The sequence below is a fragment of the Triturus cristatus genome, chromosome 7, assembly GCF_964204655.1.
Source record: "Triturus cristatus chromosome 7, aTriCri1.1, whole genome shotgun sequence".
Classification (NCBI taxonomy): Eukaryota; Metazoa; Chordata; class Amphibia; order Caudata; family Salamandridae; genus Triturus; species Triturus cristatus.
Window position 1 is genome coordinate 1,201,254,330 of NC_140590.1, and position 19,884 is coordinate 1,201,274,213.

The 19,884-nt window shown below is 43.1% G+C and overlaps 1 protein-coding gene across 2 annotated transcripts in view; it reads left to right on the forward strand.

The window, feature by feature from the left end:
• The window catches only part of LOC146811598 (integrin alpha-M-like), a 500,127-nt gene that overhangs the window by 237,764 nt on the left and 242,479 nt on the right, over window positions 1–19,884 (forward strand). For both annotated transcript variants that reach the window (XM_085618578.1, XM_085618579.1), the window contains 2 exons: window positions 7,677–7,806; window positions 11,864–12,012. In XM_085618578.1, coding sequence (XP_085474704.1) covers window positions 7,677–7,806; window positions 11,864–12,012 — 279 coding nt within the window. The remainder of the gene's footprint in view (window positions 1–7,676; window positions 7,807–11,863; window positions 12,013–19,884) is intronic.

The following is a 19,884-nucleotide window of genomic DNA, read 5'->3' on the forward strand; positions in this document are numbered from 1 at the left end:
AAACGTTTTTACTGCTGCAAAAAGCACTTAAAAATCAATTTTCCTAAGATAATTGTTAAAAGGCTTATCAACTACGTGGAATTCTGCCTCTACCTTCAGACGTGCATTCTTAGGGGGATATTCTCAGGAACGTGCAATATTCATCGCCAAAATAGTTTAACGCAATTTTTCATATCGCCGTCTATCGTGGGAAAATACCTCTGTGTTAACGTCGGATTCCCAATAGGGCGGTAACATGCAATAGTTTCCCGATAAGGCGTCAAATGTCTGCGATAAAATTACATGGACGGCGATAAAAATCTAAACTCGAAAGTGAAAAAAGTTGCGATGGGCCGAACCATGATAAAAAAATCAGCGATAAGCTGCCCCAGGCCTGCAATTCACACACGTCAGGCAGTTAAAATCACTATAAAAGCAGAAAAAACCCACAAAGAAAACCAAAACAACTGCGAAGCACAATGGAGGTAGCCGGAGCAAGTACAGAGGACAACCAGAACCCCACAAGCCCCACAGAGGACCAGCCTGGGACCTCGGGGTAAGGGAAGGGCAAGGAGAAGAAGAAGAGGAAGACACAGTTCAGTTTGCAGGAAAACAGGATTCTGATAACAGAGGTGATAGAACACCATCAACAACTGTTCGTCACCTCCACTGTGTCATTGGCAACAAAAAATGGAAAATGGCAGTCCATCGTGGACAAGGTGAATGCAGTCGGAGTGCTGAGGAGGACAATGGAAGAGCTCAAGAGGTGCTGGAATTATGTGAAGCGCAAAACCTAGCAGAAACTCGGCAACAACCAGAAGGCAGCAATGCAGACTGGAGGTGGGAGTCCAGTGCCACAGGAGGAGCTGGATGAGATGGAGGAAATGGTGTCCACAGTCATCAGTGTGGAGATGGTGGCAGGAGTTGGGGGACCGGACACTGCTCAACATGACCTGACACAACAGCAACAGGGTAAGTAATGACCAGGGGCTGGGGGGACGGGGGAGTTGGGCACAATGGCACACATACACCATTAGGTATTGCACAGTGCACACCCACAATAACTTTGGATCATGTCCCTGATCCCCTTGGCACACTGCAGCACACCGAGAAACAGTAAGTAGGCCCCCGTCGACTATGTAACCAGAGGGGGTCCTTCCCACACATCACCAATCTCACAACCAACCCATGCACATGTACCAAACCCAGCAAAGTGGCATGTCTGTGAGCCACACTGACAATGCAAGTGACACTGCATGACGAATAGCATGGCTGCAGTCAATATATCATGGCATGTTGCACGCCACGACACTGAGGTGGCTGAGTGTGGACCACATCCGTAAAGGAGCAGGTCACACTCTGACACATCCATGTGCACAAACAACCCCAGACATCCACAACACATCTGCGGACAAACCATGCCCCAGAGTCCGAACTCCCATCAAGAGCCCAATTTACCCAAGTATGCAACATCTCAGCACTGTATAGGCACACCACCTGAAAGGGATAAGGGGCAGCAAAATCAGAGCTGCAGGGGCGATTCTCCCAAAATGCAGCACACACACATAACATTCAGAGCACATCAACATTGACAACAATGTGGTACAAACTGCAACACGTTCACAACAGAACAGAGGACACAACTGGTGCCGCTAGTGTCTCCAAGCTGCATGATCATTGGCTCCATGGCATCTGTTGGTCTTCAGACGTGGCTCTGGACTGGGCTCCCTTTCAACTGCAGGTTGTTGTCCTGCTTCACACCAGTAATGGGCAGGTGTTAAATCCCTGCTGCTAACGCGCCGTATTGCCTGTTTTTGGATTGCTTCGCCGATCTAGCTGGTCGTTGAGAATATCATGAAGTGGTGTTTTTTGCACGGGAACGCCTACTCTGCATATTATTAATGTTAGTTGTCGCTCTCATCCGTGATGATGTTTTTTGCAGCAGCTATCGCTGGAAAACTGGCGATATCTGCAGTTTGCACCAGCTTGAGAATAGGGCAATAAATCTATCGCCACTTTTGTGGCGCTAAAGTGCAGATAAATCGGCGATAAGTCCTTAAGACTATGCCCCTTTGTTTTTTCCATTGAGGATTGCACTGTCCACAACCAACATTTCCTTCAGATAAACACCGAACATTCTTTGTACCAGCCTTTAATGTAGGGAAAGATTAGTTCATAAAAATGTAAAACGGATGATTTGGGACACCAACTCGTTATCCTTCTTTGCAAGTTCAGGAGGTTTCTTTCAAAATGCACAATAACGCGTCATCTGACTATAGGCCACGAACACCTTATTATATTTTAATGTATAGCAAACCTATGGCGACAGAAGCAGATATTTTTCAAGGGAATACATAGGCAATACCTTATAGGACTCTAAATAAGAGAAGATATTTCCCTCTCGTGTTCATCTTAACTGAAGAGCACTTTTTCAGCAGGTAAGTCCTTGTGGCAGTCAAATGAGCTGTGCCAATGATTCTTTACCTCATCCTGATCCTTCAATATGATGATGATACATTTACCAATCGGTATTAAATTGAGAAGTGGTGGGAACTAACAGGCTAATGGATTACACAGAAAAAAACTATTACATTTTAGACGCTTGCAAAAATTAGGTTGAAATGTGTTTATAGGAGAGGAAAGAAAATCAAGAGAATTGGCTGTGTACTAACAAGGTAATGCTAACAGGAAGGAATAGCACTTAAAAGTCGACAGGATCAACTTTATGACCTCTAAATAGGGACAGATTTCTTTGGTCACCATGTACAGTTGGCCCAATTGCAGGATTGGGTGAGGTATACAGAGGCGAGGCCGTATGTGTCTGCTCAGCTCCTTGGCTCCCTGTGATCTGCATGGGAAAAGCTCCCTTTCTGTCCTCTGCCCAAGTGAGTGAAGGTAGCGAAACTGGTGTCATGAACGATGCATCAGAAACGCACCACGCTGACCACACTGCAGTCAGGATTTAATAAAGAAACAAAAAACAAAATAAAAAGGCCTCATTTCTTCTAATTTCTTTAGTCTGTGGTACCTAGAGGCACACAGCAAGCAGCTCTTAACTGACCATAGGTTGGCAGAAGGCTGGTAAAGCACACGCTTGTCTACAAGAATTTGTTGGAACCATCCATTGATCACTGTGAGTACCTCAGAGAGAGCTTTGAAGCACAATCTGCAAGCACCTAATGTTGCTGTTAGAGCAGAGGGAAGGCAGGTCCCACTTTCAGGACTGTGGAAAGTTGACATGTAGCCTATTTATATTTTCAGACAGAGGACACAGGAAAGTTTTTGCAGTGCTATGGTGTTATGACGAGTCTTATTTGGTTGCATTGTCTGCATTGTTTGCTTTTATGCAGGTTCACATTTTTTGGTATTCAGAGACAGCGTTTCTTTTGGGCTTGGATTTTGTACACATGTAATATATAGAGCTGCACTCTGGGGGCCAGATTTATCAATGTTTTGTGTTGCCCTTGAGTAATGCAAGGCAGTGCAAATTGCTGTCTTGCGTTACTCTGCTCCAGGGAGGTGTTTCATGGTTGGAGCGTGGGTGTTCCCACGCATCCACCCATGGACTTTGGTACATTCCCAGATTTATCATTAGTGGTGGACCTGGGAATGCATCAAAATGCTATGTTTCCACGGTTGAGGTGTAATGAGGAGAAATGTGTTTATTTCTCCCTGTTTTATCCTCCTTATTTATTTATTTATTTATTGAGCTTATTAAGCGCGACAGATACCCAAAAAAGGGCTTCCCGGCGCTAGGCAGAATACTGAACCAGAGAGACAGGAAAGAGCAATGGGATAGAAATCTGAACCGGTCACTGGTTAAAAAGCCAGGTCTTTATGGCCTTACGGAAGTAAGTGTACCTTGTTTCTAAACGGAGAGGTTGCGGAAGGGAGTTCCAGAGCTTTGGGCCAAGAAGGGAGAAGGATTTTCCTCCCATCCTCGCACGGAAAGTTTTAGGAACACAAAAAAGACCTTGTGTGGTAGATCTCAGGCATCGAGCAGGCGTGTAAGTGTGTACAAGGGTTTGAAGATATTTGGGAGCATTGCCCCACTTTATCCTATGCATGAGACTGAGGGTTTTGAATTTGACCCTGTTGTCAATTTTTAGCCAGTGGAGTGCCTTTAAATGACTGGACATACGATCTCTTCTGTTACACTTACGAAGCAGTCTAGCTGTCGCATTCTGTACCAGTTGGAGACGCCGCATGACTGCCTGGGATGCCCCTAAGTAAAGGACATTCCCATAGTCCAGACGGGAGGTAATTAATGCATTGATCACTGTCTTTTGGGAGTCATCAGGGAGCATCCATATGATTTCCCTGAGCCATCTCAGGATTGTGAAGCAAGTGGCTGTGAGGTTGTTTACCTGGGGCTCCATGGTTAGGCCACTGTCGATGATAATGCCCAAATTTCGAACTTGGTGTGATGGAATTTGCAGGGGGCCCATTTCAGATGGCCAGTGTCTGGAGTTCCAGAGGTTATGATTGGGACCTACTATCAGAACCTCGGTTTTACTACCATTGAGTTTAAGCATATTTTTATTCATCCAGGAGGAAATATTTCTAAGGCCAGTCTGTAGGCGTGAGGGAGAGTCCTGATTTTCGTTTGATAGTGAAAAGACGATTTGGGAGTCGTCAGCGTATGTGAACATGTTAAGACCAGCTGATTCAGCTATCTGGGCTAGCGGGGCTGCGTAAAGGTTAAAAAGCAGGGGGCTTAATACTGATCCCTGTGGAACTCCGTGCGGAGAAAGGTGGACCTTGGACGCCGCATTGCTGGAAGAAATTTGGAATGTCCTGAGAGTCAGGAAAGAGGCAATCCAATCTAGTGCCTTTCCTCTTATGCCCATGTTGGAAAGGGAAGCGAGCAGGGTACTGTGGGAGATGGTATCGAACGCCGCGCTGAGATCAAGAAGGATCAGCGCGGCAGAGTTACCCTTGTCGACCAGATGTCGAAGATTTTCCACGACTCCAAGTAAAGTGGTCTCCGTCGAGAATCCGGTGTGGAAACCCGATTGGGAGGGATGTAGAATATTATTTGTCTCCGTAAAATTGGTAAGATATTTATGGACATGCTTCTCCAAGATTTTGGAGAGAGCAGGTAGAAGGGATATTGGACGGAAGTTTGCCAAAATTTTTGGGTCGGCTGATGGTTTCTTAAGAAGGGGCGAAACCATGGCATGCTTGCAAGATGGCGGGACCGTGGCAGAGGAAAGGGACAAATTTAAGGTTTGACATAGTACTGCAAGAAGAGGAGTGTCCAGGAGTCTAAGGATAGAAATCGGGATGGGGTCGGCAGGAGATCCAGATTTAACCATACCTAAGATGTCCCGCAGACCTCGGACATCTATCTCGGGCCAAGAAGTAAGTGGCGCGTAGGGTAGATGGGGTTGGGCACAGATGTCGTCTGTCTTGGGTCCGAAGTTTTGCATACTATTTGATTGAGCTTGCTGTTGTGTTGTTATGTCCTGGTAGATATTCTCAATTTTTGATGTGAAATGTTTCGCCAGTTCCTCACATTGCAGACTGTTAAGGGGCGGAGGTTTAGGAGAAATGTTTGCACCTGCTAGTTCTTTTACAAGTTTAAAAAGAATTTTAGATTTGTTGGTAGCTTCAGATATGGATTTTGCTACATAATTAGCTCTAGCCTTGTGGCATGCTTTATGATAGAGCTTGAGCTCACTTTTGTAGAGTGTGCTGGCATCCAGGGAATAGTCCTTCCTCCATAGGCGTTCTAGTCGCTTACATTTGGACTTAGTAGCCTTCAGTTGTTCGTTATACCATGGAGCAGGCGGGTTATGGGAAGTGGTTTTTTTATGTCCTAGGGGCAGGCAAATGTCTAAAGCACCTAGGAGCCATTTGTTGATATTAGTGGCTACAATTTCAATGTCTCTGGTGTTAAGCGAAACCTCCGGTAAGGTCGCGCTAAGGATGGCCATGAGGCGGTTAGTGTCCAAGTTTTTCCAATTTCTCTTGAGGGACTTACTGGTCCCGCTAGGAAGACTGACAGCTGTATGGTCCCCCAAATGAAATTTTATTAGAAAGTGGTCTGACCAATCTAAGGGCAGAGCCAGCTGGCACTGAAGTTGGGGGAGGCTGGAAAACAAAGGGTCCAGAAGGTGTCTCCTTTTGTGGGTAGGGCCTGAGTTACATAGAGTGAGATTCATGGCAGCCAGGTCATCAATTAAATTCATGCCTGGTTTGTTAGCATGGTCGTCGAAATGAATGTTTAGATCGCCTAGAATAGACAGATGGTTATAATTCACCCTTATCGAAGCGATCCAGTCCACTAATTGGGTGGCCCAAGGAAGAGTAGGGCCAGGCGGACGATAGATCAAAAGACCATTGAAAGTGAAGGTCGGATGAAGTTGAATTTTGAAAAGGACAGCTTCACATGCAAGTAGAGGAATGGGCTCCAGAGTACATTGAAGTGATTTTTTGAAGATAACTGCTATCCCACCTCCAATTCCGGAGGTTCGGTCTTGTCGAATGATAGCATAATTAGACGGTAGGGCTTCAACAATGTCTGGGCCAGAGCTAGCATGTAGCCACGTCTCAGTAAGAAAAAGGGCATCTAGAGAGTTGTCAGACAGAAGATCGAAAATGTCCCTTCTGCACACTTCTTAGTGTGTTGCATTCTGCAGCACACAGAGAGAGAGGGAAATGCCTCTGAGGATTGTTTCTGTGCAAAAGGTGTCCCTTCCTGCACAAAAGCAATCCTGCCGAGGCACCCCTGCACCATGACACAAGGGTGCCTGCATTGGCACTAGGCAGCTGATTGCGTGCCAGCACAGGCAGAGGACAGGATTGCCCCATATCTTGATAAATATGGCAGATTCTTGCCCTCCCTCTTTAATGAAGAGCAGCAAGATGTCTTGCTGTATTGTACTGCATGAGCGTTTGATAAATATGGCCATAATTGACGTTACCTTGCCAGACAGAGATGTCCTGCAGTGTCACTTAGACAGTTCAGTGATAACTTTTAGCTATTACCAAATGTCCCCACTCTCTGATATTCGATGAAAATTTTGCATTAGTCGCTCAAGTGATCTAATCTCCAGTACAGCTGAACAGTCAAGGTGGCCATGGCTATCAAGCCAAGCTAATTTCACTTTTGAAAAATGTAAAATAAGCAATCTTTGGTCTTTCTAGAGATTCTAGTAGGGAATATTGAATCTCCAATATCGACGGGACAGGATATAGTTCCAAAAATATTGAGGGAGAAAATATTGAGCGTTAGATGCACATAGGGAGGTAAGGATTTACTATTCTTAATACCACACCTGTGTACCTTGAAGATAAATATATATATATATATATATTGTGGTCAATGTATGTGGAGCATGGTAATGAAAATGTTGAGAAACTTGCCTTTCAATATTTTGTCCTCTGATATTGTTTTAACGATTTTCTGTACCATCTATATGGAGGTATTGCTGTTCCCCTCGTACACTCTTTCTAGCTCATTAGGTCTATCTCAGTCACAGCTTTATATTCTTTAGTTATTGCTATATTGCACCATGGATCTTCAAGCTACCCTAGCTATGTTATTAACGTTAAGTACTATAAAAAAGGTCAGCTGCTCAGGTATTATGTCATCAATCCATCCATCCATCCATCCATCCGCTCACTGGCACTTTCATTCACAAACTTGTTGACCCTAGTCTTATATTTCACAAAACCCTTTTGTCGTTTAGGATGGCAGCATCTTAGGAGCTGTTGGAGCGTATGACTGGTCTGGAGGCATATTCAAGTACACTGATGGTCAGCAGAGCATGTTCATTAACACATCATCTACATCTAGAGACATGCAGGATTCATATCTTGGTAAGCATCTATGTTCTTCAGATGTAAAAAGTTGCCTTTGTCATCTCTAACAGGTGGCATTTTGCCATCTGGTGAATTGAGCTGCCCGCCTGGGCATCTGTCCCTTGTTTAGTAAAGGGCAGGGTAGCTTTTCTGTTTTAGATTTGGGGCCCCAATATCAGTGCCCTGATATGAAGCCTGGTTATTCCCTTCTCCATAGTTACCAATACTAGGAGCACTGATAATTTCTGGAGATTAGAGTGGATGATAATGGGCATTATAATGTGGTGTCTCTGAGGAATTTTCAGGAGGAATGCTTTACCAATCCTGTTGTTATTCCTAATGTCTCCCACGTTTTGTTTGAAATACTCTATGAACACAGTGTTTCCACAGATATTGTAATTCAGAAGAAGCCTAGTAAGTGCTTTTAAGAACACCGAGTGGCGTAGCAAAGGCCCACGCAGCCGAGGGGAGGCCCTCCATGTAGTTTGCAGGGGGGGGGCCTCAAGTTTCGTTATGCCACTGAGCACCATCAAAATAACAACGACACTTGTATGGAGGCCCTTGAATGGGAATTTTAGTATGTGGTGTTAGATAAATAACAGACTCAAAAGAAGGCTTCATTCATTTTCTACAAAAGACTAAGGCAGGCTGATGGTGGTGGTCTGCTCACCATCCGACCTCTGCATTTGAATGCAGCCAGTTGGACCGCAGAGATCAATGATCCTCTTCCGGAGAGGGGGACGGGGGGCACACCTATCCCTACAATGGAGGTGGTGCCTGCACAGGCATCATCATTGGGATTTAGGATGTCCGTTTCCAACGACCTTTTCATGGCGATCCGACTGCCATGAAGAGGCTGAAGGAAACAAACTTTGAGGGCCCGAGTAGGGCCCCTATTCTCCATTGGCCACTGCTACGTGGCCCAGGGGGGCACATAGAATGCCCTTCAACACATCTGTGCACTGTGTGCCAGGCTCCACATGGTGCCTGGCACACAGTGCATGGATGTGCAGAAAGTGGCTTTTACTACTACAGCTTGTGCTGCGGCCATTTTCCTTGGCCGCAGAGCAAGCCATAGTAGAAAAAGGCACTTTCAACCCCCTGAATGGTGGTTCTATCATAATAGGGCAGGCAGGACCGCCTACTCATTGTCGGCCGGTCTCATGCCGCGGCGATGGTGGTCAGACGCTCATCTGACCGCCATCATAATCAGGCCCTACGTTTGTATGGTGAGCACTGTCCAGTACAGAAATGGTGGTGGGTAAAATTAATCTCAGTTGATGGAAAGTAGAGAGGTGCAGCGGGTTCTCTGTTATAAATTTTTTTGGGGCGCTCAGCTATTTGTTTTTACGCCTGTTAACTAAAGACCCATTTGCAGAACAGGATGTGCAGTTGTTACACTGGCTGGCATGTGAAGGGTTTTGAGATGCAATTTATGTACTAATAGATGAGATAGCAAAATGTACTATTTCAGGGGGTCACAAAAAATATGTCCAATGAATATTAAATAGTCAGCTCACAATTTGCGACCCCCAGTGAACGTTGTGAATGCTGGGACTGCAGACCACCATCTTTCCATTTGAAATTTTTAGGAAATAAAACACAGCCTGGGCGAATCAAAGGGACAGTTACTTCTTTAATAAAAATAGGTTTGCCATTGAAGAACACATCAGGGGAACAGACAGTGCTTGATGACCAAAGAGGAAGCTGTCAATTTGCTACGGCTGTTGTGGTTGCAAAATATTGATAAATCCCGTTACGACTGCTAAATAAGAGGAGGACGTCCCTTTCATGCCCCCTCCTATTTGTAGTAATAAATCATCTTTCAGAAACATGAAAAGTCTTTTCTGACTCATAAAAGTGGCTTAGTAGATTTCATTACACACGCGTACAGTCACAATCCCTGTGATTTTGTGAATACTAGGGATTTCTGCAGCAAAATAGTTTGGGGTATCAGGCCCTTAAAGTATTATAAAAAGTGAAGATGAGTTTGCTTTGGTGTAGCCTTATTTCTTTGGGCCTGTAAGTGTAGGAGACATTTCATATAACAAATAATTATATGAATCTTAAAGTGTCTCGTCAACTGAGTTTTTAACATCTCAAGAAATAACTTAACTGAATCAGGCATGATATTACATAGGATTTGTACAGGTATTAATACATTTTTTGATGACTTGTAATATGATCTGAAGGAAGGCTTTTTATTTGTATTTAATTTTTAGCTATCTTATAATCAACTTACTAATGGGGAGTGGGTTGTGTATTGCATCTTACTTGGTCCCTTTATTGCGTATTTAGCACAAATTACTTGAGAGTGACCTTGTGAAACATTGAACTTTATTATTCTGTTAACCACGAAGTTGCTCTGACCTGGGCTTTGTAACACCCATTTTTACCCTCTGGTTTTTAATTAATTGTATTGTATCAAGAAAGATGATTTACTGTTTTTATGATCTATGTTTCTAAATCAGATCAAATAAAGTTTATCAAGTCAAGTTAAGAATCTATGTAATGCTTACCTACCTGTCATTTTTCAGTGGAATGTTTGAGTCCTTACTTTAGTTCCTAGGGCTTCAGTTACTATTTAAGAAAGATGTTACTAGCCAGTGTTAACACAAATTTAGTAAATTCAGGTGGTGTTGTGATGGTGTTAGAAATGAAGAGAGGAGCCGTGGCCTTTGTTCCGTAGATGCTGGAAGTGATGTACCAAATTGTGGGTTAGGAGACCTCACACTCTCCAGTGATTGGCAAAAGGGTAGATATTCTCAAGTTAAACAGTGAGGCTGCGAAATAAGGGAAAGGAAGAATTTCCCTTTCAATTATTGAATGTGGAGGGGAAGTTTGAACATTGCCCACTGGAGATTATAGGGGCTAGATCTATCATTATATTGCTGGCAAAAACTGCTCGCAATATGTGACCAGTGCGTTTATGACCAGTGCTGAATTTTGTGAACCTATGGACTATTAGGTCAGTTTGTAAAATTCTGAATGGGTGTAGACGCAACTCAGCCTACCTAATTAAAATTCATCAGGTAGGGCACAAATTGTGACTCCCTCTGACTGGACACAATCACAGCGATTGGGATTTGCAAAGGTCAGCAAATCACCAGGCCTGAGATTACATTTAAATATTTTTCTTAAAGCAACCCTATTTCCTTAATGAAAATGGGGCTAATCCTGGCTGATGAGGGCTGATACCCCCAAACCGTTCCCAGGATGCTTGTTTCTGGTCCAGGGAGGACCTGGCCTGGCAGCTCAAGCTGGACTATTCCTATGGAGAGCTGGTTCAGGCTTATTTGCATAGGGCTGGGGTGGCTTGGTGAGCAAAATAACGATGGATTTAGGCCCAGGTCTCTGTACTGGGCGTGAGTGTTTGACATTGTTCAGCATTCCATCTATCAAAATGCAGGCCCTAGCATACTGGAGCCAATTCTCGGGATGTGGGGCACTCATACCAAAATACTTGTGCTGGCATTTTGGAGATAATTTGTGACCTATGGGTTATCCTTGTTATAAGGTAGCATCAATGGCAATATTCTGGTACAGGAAAATTATTCATAATTCTTGACATAAGGGGGCATTCTTGGCATGTGCATGGTGACCATGGCAAAAGGTGGAAATGGCACACACAAGGTACTTCCTAACATACGGGAAAGGGAGACCCATGGATAATTAAAATTGTTAGCAGGTCTATTTGAAAACTGGGACTCAATTTGCTATTTAGCCCCATTTAAAAAAAAACTTTCCCAGGGGGAGAACTGCCCAAACCTCCAAATAAATCATGAAGCTCACTTTGCTCATTCACTGGAATTTGGGGCAAGTATTATGCCTCCCCCTTTCAAAAATCATCAGTCGCCACTGAGTGTGTTTGCTAGTGGTAGGCATTATTCAAATAATAAATTAGTTGGACTATATAATGTGTTTACTTGGATCAAGAAGAATGTTACCACTCACGCAATCATTTTTTTTAGTTTGAACGTGTCTAATAAATTGGCTTTCTGGTGATTTCTTGCCAAAGAGCCTAACAATTGAACCAAGAGCCCCCATAATTCTGTCCTCAATTTCTTTTCCTTAGGATATTCCGTTCAGCTGGCAAAGCAGGGTGGCACGAACCGCTATGTTATTGGAGCTCCCAGGTATAACCACCTGGGGAGAGTGCTGGTGTTCAGTCCTAGTTCCAGAGGGGGACAGTGGCAGCAGACTGTGGATATTAAAGGCGAGCAGGTATTTACTCAATTGGTTGATCCTTTCTCAGACACATGAATGATTTGTTGACTCTCAGAAACTAGAGGTGGAGCTGAGTGCAGTGAGTAGATCGATGGAACACCCATCTTACATCACATCAATTACATATGTCAAACCCACCCATTGGCTGCATGTAGATATTTATTTTCAAACATAAAGGCATAAATGCATTGAAGTATAAGGACTCAATTTCTTCAGAAGCAGAACAAAAGACTCTTAAAAAGTCATGTCAGAATAGAGCACCAAAGCCTATCTATTCTGACAGTTCCACATGTATCAGAACAGAGGAAGCAAACACGCATTTAGGTTCCATAAGTATATCACCTTTCAGTACGACTTCCAGGTGTAGCATTATGCAGAAATAACCAGTGACTAGACTACGCTAACAGTATTATAACATTATTTTATGTTTTTCACATTTATTTGCATTTTCCTGACACAAAGGATGTACAGTTTTCTGCGGTCAGATGCAGTTTTACCACATCTCTCTAGATCCACAGTAATGGTGGAAATGTGTAGGAATACATGTACAGCAAATATATGCTACATATTGTAAGGAAAAGGATATTTTTACATGATCATCCCCCAAGTGTTTGAACTGATGCTGCTTGTTCTCATACTCTGAAGTACACTGGGCCATGCTGACCAGGCGCCAGTGCATGCTCTCTGACCCCTCAAAGTGTTTGTGCATTGGTTAATACCAAATTGACATCAGGCATAAAAGGTGATAAGGTACAAGGTGTCCCCAGGACTTGTAAGTTACATGTCATTAGTGGACTGCAACACTGACTGTGCCAAGACTGCTGTGACAAAGTGAAACATGGCTCTAGGTTTGCCATCGCAGCTTATTCGGTCAACATTTAAATTGCCAGCTCAACTGGTAAAATAAACCTTTTTGTATGGTCCATACCTGCCATTATATTATTTAGAAGTCACCCTTAGAGAAGACCTTAGAAGCGATAAGGCAGGCTATTAAAGATTAAAAAGAATGGAAATGGTTCTTTTATGTTTTACATGTGCTGACACTAAAAGCCCGCACTTGTAGTTTTGACTGTAGCCAGGCCGGGACTCTCATTTTGTATTATGGGGTTACACCAGCCCAACTGTTAGGTGTTAACTTCCATTTGAACCACAAAATATTGTACTTCGAGGTATCTAATTATTTGTTACATTAAACCTGACTTATTGCTGAAGTCGAATTTAAAGCAACATTTAATGCAAAGTTGCTTTTAGAAAGTTTCAAAGTTCTAGTAGCTGTTTCTGATTAACTACAGCAGTTGTCACCAGAGACAGTCTGATGCCCTCCTGCCAAGAGGTGTGATATACTCGCAGGATGGGTAACAAGATGACTTTTGGTGGCTGGATGGCCAGAAAGCTGTGGCCACAGATGGCCAAACTTCAAAGGAGTTAGCGCAAATGCTAGTCAAGCAGCAGCCTACCCTTAGCACTGTGAAGGTAGATAGGCTGGCAACACTTCCAAACAGGAAACCCACTGCAGAACTCTTTTTTCAGGAGAGGTGCTCATTATACTGGACACACCTGAGGGGTGTGCCCATGACTCTGACCCAGGGAAGAAGGGTCCCAACATCTCGGATTTTGGGCAGAGAGATGCACTATGGTATAGTGTAGTGCAGCCGCACATTAAATGCTGTATGAATGGGTAGAGTTGCCCCATGGGGATGGTAGATCCATTGGCTATGGAGTCCTCTTCACCCACAAACTCAAATTTGGCTTAAAAGTGGAACTAGGGGATTCCAGCCTCAGAACACTGTTGACCTCAGAAAGAACAGAAGAAAGAATGCACCTACTGAACCTATGGATCCTAGAAAGAAAAGCTGCACCTGCTGAACCAAGACAGGACTAAAACTAAAAAACCTGCACCTGGGCATGCCCTGGACACCGCTGGTAAAACTGAGAGATTGAGTCCTAGCCCCCAAGAGGTGCCTCTCAGGTGGTGGACCATTTGCTAGTGCTAGAGTGAATACTCTGTTTTTTGTGTACAGAGTCTGAGACTCATAGACTCCTGCTACTTGCTGGCTTGTGGGTAACCTCGAATGCCATTTAGAACTAAGACTTTTCACTAGACAACTAGACTTCGCCTGTCCTTCGATGTGAAGCCCAATTCTGGCATCAAGCTGAAGCTACCCTCACCATTAACGATAAAAAGAACAGAAACATTTCTAAGTGTGAAGGTAAAACCTTGACGGGGACCTACCGGAACCAACATCCTACCTTGACTTCCATCATGGTTGACCTGAAACTTTGACTTTGTCCTGGACACTTGCGTTCAAGACTGATTGGCTATGGCTAAGAGTGAAAAGCACTTATTTGCCAATGTTTGAAAAGGTTTCAAAACATTTTGGAGTAAAAAGGAGTGATTTAAGAAAACCTTGCAAAAATCTTAGCTCCTGTTTCGTTAATCTGATTTTTGTTGTTTGGTGTCCATTTAAAGATGAAAATATATATAATTTTTGTAAATTATATATATTTATATAAAGAGCGTTGCCACAGCTTTGGCTGGAGCAGCCAAAAACGACATAATAAAAAACACAAATTAACACAACAAAACAGTTAGAACATTAGAGTACAAGACAACAAAGTAGTACAGTACACAACACTGAACAACACAATGCCACAGTGCAATTCAGAAGCATTAAATTACAACAGAAAAAAACAACAAGAAATCTTCACCATCACTGTGAGCAAAGTGGTTGAGCATATGGTGTGGTTGTGAGACTTCATTGTGTAATAAAGGCACAATTCTGTATCACGTCCAGACAGGTTTGTCTGTTAAAACCATAGCCTAGTTCCAGAAAGCTAGGGCTCTGAGAAGTCAGGCTTTATCAGAGGAACACGTGTAAATCATTAGCAAGCACCAAAACAGTTTAATAAGAATAAAAGGCAATACAAGAAAACAGCAATTAATAATGATAGGTTGTGTTTTCTTATTTAAAAAGACACCTCAATGATTAAAATCCACAAGAGGGTTCTGGAGTTATGCATTTTCAAACATACAAAAAACCATGACTTTTCGACTAATGCAACAAATTGTTGAAATCTACAGCGACTCATAGTTTATGGTTAGCAACAGCAAGTGCCTTGAAAACGGCTACAGGGTGTACTCTTGTGGGTACTAACTCATACAGGGTGCCAGTCACCTGGATCAGCCAGGACCAGATGAACAGTTACCTTGTGGTTTAGACAGTCTCCAGTCCATTTTCAGAACCAATTGGAGAATTGCGATAGGAGTCAGAGGAGTGGTCCTGATGCAATGGATGCAGGATGCTGAAGATGCTCGAAGATGCTTAGAATGCTGAGCCAGTATTTTGCGTCTTCCTGTGGCCACCCCATGGTCCAGGGTGGCAACTTTAGCCTCAGGGGTTGATGTCCCACAGAGTCTGGACAAACTCCAGCACAAAATCAATTGCCACTGGTCTACTGGTTTCCAGTTACGGCAAAGCCAGTGATTCCTTTGAAATTACACTAACCTTTGTGATGGAAAAGTGAACTACAATCTGTCAACCCTCCTGGATCAAGCAGACTTGGGTGCAGCTTTTGAGGGTCAGGACTCAGTATCCCAGGCTGAACCTCTGCGTACAGTGATTGCCAGTCTTCTAGATGCTGGGCAGTCAAGGGTACAGGTTTATCAGCTTTTTTGACCACGTGGCTGTCACAGGAAGTCAGCCAACTGATGCTTACAGTCACCTCTGTGTGGGACTCAGGGATGACTTTTCCATAAGTGAACACCACATACAGTCCTTTCTTTGCTAGTCCGAGAGGCAGCAGGTGCAGTACAGTCTTTGCTGGGTCCAGGGAACAGTAGAGACAGCCCTTCTTCAGTCTTCTCTCCATTATAGACATTATCTGTAGTATGGGTGCCAGGGGTGCCACTTTTATGCTCACTACCAGCCTTTGGGCTTGTGGCAACTAACTAGCCAATGAGCTACCAGGTCCCTTCCTGCCTTATGATGACGTTCTGCAAAGTGTGGCTTCTAGCTGGCCCAGAATTCACTATTCTGTCCACTCCCGACATGGCTAAACCCTTCTCTTGGTGTGTGGTTCTCCCTTGCTCAATCCAGAGGGATGACTACCAGGGCTACATACCCTCTTAAAAGACAATATCTTTTCCCTCTCTGCCCGAGATGCCTGCTTGTGTGCCAAAACAAAAGTGCAGCCACTTCAATGTGTGACTAGCATTTGCCCTTCAAAGTTTGCTTCTCCTTTGAAGTTCACCTTTTGGGCTTACACTGCTCTGTGGCTATCCTGCAAAGAGAAGGTCCTGCCTCTTTGTTTGGCAGGTCCTTTGATCTTCCTGAGTGTTGTTCTCACCTCTCCTCAGGAAGGCAGAAGGCTGTCTCGAAGACAACAGTGTGTATACAACCATAAAGAGCCATTGAGAACTTTGGGCAAAAAAGTGTCAACTTTCTAAAGTTGCCGTTTTTCAGAAGTTACATTAAATTCGACTTGAGCAACAGTTTGGGTTTAATGTAATGATTAATTTGATACATTGAAGTACCATGTTTAGTAGTCTCATTTAGAAGTTAGCACTGCTGAGTTGTTGGTATGTAAGGCCATACTTGCCAATGGGGCTACTGAACTTTCCAGAGTAAAAATGACAATGCTGGGTTTTTACTTTAACAACTTGTAAAGTTAATAAATCACATGTCCATATCTGGAATATCATGCACCCTGCCTTTAGGGCTCAGTTGGTCTGTCTTAAGGGTGACATAAATATTAAAGGGAAGGTCTAGGCTTTGCCGTTGGATTCAATTGCAAAGTCGAGTTAGCAGTTAAAAAACTTCTCTGCCAGTCTGCAATGATGGGCTGGAGTCATGCTTTGCTTTGTCACTTTTTGTGGCTCATTAAGTTCTGCAATGCATAAGACACACTTAACAAAGGCCCTGGGTATCCCTGGTACCATATATCAGGGACTTAAAAGTCAGTTAACTTATGCCAATTCTTGGTGAGCCAATTAAACATATACCTTTCTAAGTGTCGGCGCACTGGCACTGAGGCCTGTTTGGCATGACTCTGACACACAAAACAACAGCATCAGTCCAAAAACATGGTCGTAATCATGCAAAAAAGAAGCATTTCTTCACAATCAAAATAAAATGGTGCACAACAAATATGCACAAACATTCTTGTCACACCTGTAAACACCTGTTTGCATAATGCTATGGTAAAAGTGTTTGCACTCAGCACTGTCATAAATTACTACCAAGAACATGAAATTGTTCTAGTCAAAAATGTTTTATGAACTGACCCGAAGTCTCAAATTAATAGTGCTTACTATATGTGAAATGCCTATCCCCCTCCCCACCTCCAGCTACTTTTCAAAAATGGTATCCTAGAACTCATTGACAGGTTTATTCTGTATTCACAATAAGGAGCTTTCGGTTTTGGAAACAGTAATGTCTTAAGAAAAGCATCATTTTTAATGCATATTTAAATAATAATGGGCCTTGTTTACAAAGAAGGCATTCGTTAAAAGGGGTTGCAATTTGAGCACCCACTTTTACTGAACACATTCTTTCTTCGCGAACCAGGCTATACAGTGATAGGTTGGTTCACTAAACACTGAATCGCAGTGTAATACTGCTCTTGTTGTAATGCTTGTTATTTGAGTGCTCTGACACTTTCTTTATATTGTGTTTGTCAGTGGGTCTAATATCAACCAACATCATAAATATTAATGACCACCATGTCTGTGATTGCTTTTAAATACAGTAATCTTTTTTTTAAATGCTGCTCGGGGGGCAGTAAAAAAAAAAAAATTAAAGTGTTTACAAGCAATTTTAAGATTAGACAGCTACTGTTAAAATCTGTTTTCATCATTCACAATGGGAAAGGGGTCCTTTGGGTTTGAGTTGGTGGTAAAATATAAATTTTTTGTGACTGGATTTCGGTCCTTAAGGAATCATTATTAGCAAGGAACACACCTAAAACACTTCTTCCAAATGCCAATTTCTTAATGTTTCCAAAACCTATTTATTGATCCAGAAAATCTTTTCCTTCCGGATTTCTAAATGGGCTTAGTATAATTCAACAAAGGATTTTAGTATTTGCAAACCCTTTGATTTAGAGAATCAGAGGTTTTTGAAGTGCAAACATTGTTTGTACACGAGGCCCCACGTTCCCTGACTAATTTATAAAGACATATATATGAATAATAACCTGGTGATATATGCAATTGTGAAAACCCCAATGATCCAACTGATTGTGGATGTTGCCCAAGATTTGATAACAGAATTCTGGAAATCTGTATTAATTTCAGAACCGACCAGTGATGTTAAATGAGATACAATTAATAGCCAAAGCTTTACGTGCAAAGTCAATAGGAGGACAGGAAGTGGCTTTGGTATATTTTGCAATGATGTAACACAATTAACTGGATATTTGATTTGACATTAATATTTTTGTACAAGATATAAGATTCAAGTAATTCTTCATTGTCCTTGTTTCCCCTATGTGAGATATCATTAATTAAATCAAGTAAAATAAAAGTAGAAGAAGCATTTTTATTGTATCAGGATCATCTCTAACATGAAGTGTTGTACGGAGGAATTTTCCCTTTGTTTGTTGTTGACCTTCTTGGAGTCTCGCAGGCAATTGCAAAACATCTTTACTGGCATGAGGATTTCGAGATCAGGAAAAATATCATTGGTCCCATGTTCTGTTTTTGAGAGGGAAGGAGAGAGGCAGGTTGAACAGTGTAACAAAATTGGGGGAACCTGCTAGAACTGATGCAATGAGTAAACCATTAGTGACACGTCAGATCAATGGGAGTTTTGTTTTGTGCTATGCTTCCATGAATTGCTGTAATTAAGGAAGCACGCCTGCAAAAGAAGGCATCTGGAGAGATCCCTCCCTGTACATTTCGCAGCTCACTTCTCTCCTCACTGACGCAGGTGCCCCCTTCTTCAGGGGACGGAGGTCCGCAGTAGAGAAGATGTGCTGCTAGACGCTGGGTGTGAGAAACACTTTTTGTGACGTTAATGAAGAGAAAAACACCACAGAACCAATGGCCCTACTCCAGCAGGGTACCTTGCAGTAGCCACATAAAATGCATATCTGATAGGGACTTCTAGCTGGAGACTCCTTACCTTAAAATTATTCTCAGGTTTCTGACTAGATCTAAAACGTTTTCATGAGCATTACCTTTGTGTACCGGTAGGTGTCGTCCTTCAACTCTGCATGGGGTCATCGTCATTGTCAGCACTGGAAGGGACTGTGCAGTGCCTATATAGGTGCTACCCTAGCTCGCTGACATCAGTTATTTTCTTTATGTGCCAGTGAGCGCCGATCCAGAGACAGCTGCCCCCAGTTATTTTTTCACTGACCTCTTTTGACTTTTTTAAGATTCTTCTCCTGGTGTGGCAGGATGTCTACTAAGAGGGCTGGCTTCAAGCCCTGTGGCACCTCTCATTGACAGATATCCGTGACCGACCCGCATTTTTTTTGCCTCTGGTGCCTCGAGTGCGACCATGATATGCCATATACCCCAAGGTCTTGAGGGAGCGCTTCTCAAGCTCCTTGCTGTTTGACTTGCGACGCCGTGACGGTCTCAATCGCAGTCAAAAGAAAGGTCCTGGGATTGTTGCACTTGAATTAGTATTCTGGTAAGTACCACATGAAGTAAAAGAACAAGAAGTTGAAGAGGTCATATACTTCTCTCTGTCTGACGAGACGAGGGAGCTTTATCATTCAAGGCCTGACTCTGCGGTACAGCTGCGCCTGGGATGGTCCTGCTCCTTCCAGAGTTTCCAGGAGCCGGAGTGACCCTTGCCAAATTCAGTGAAAATCTATGAGTCCATGCAATTCATATATGGGTAGCCTGTTCCCGCCACT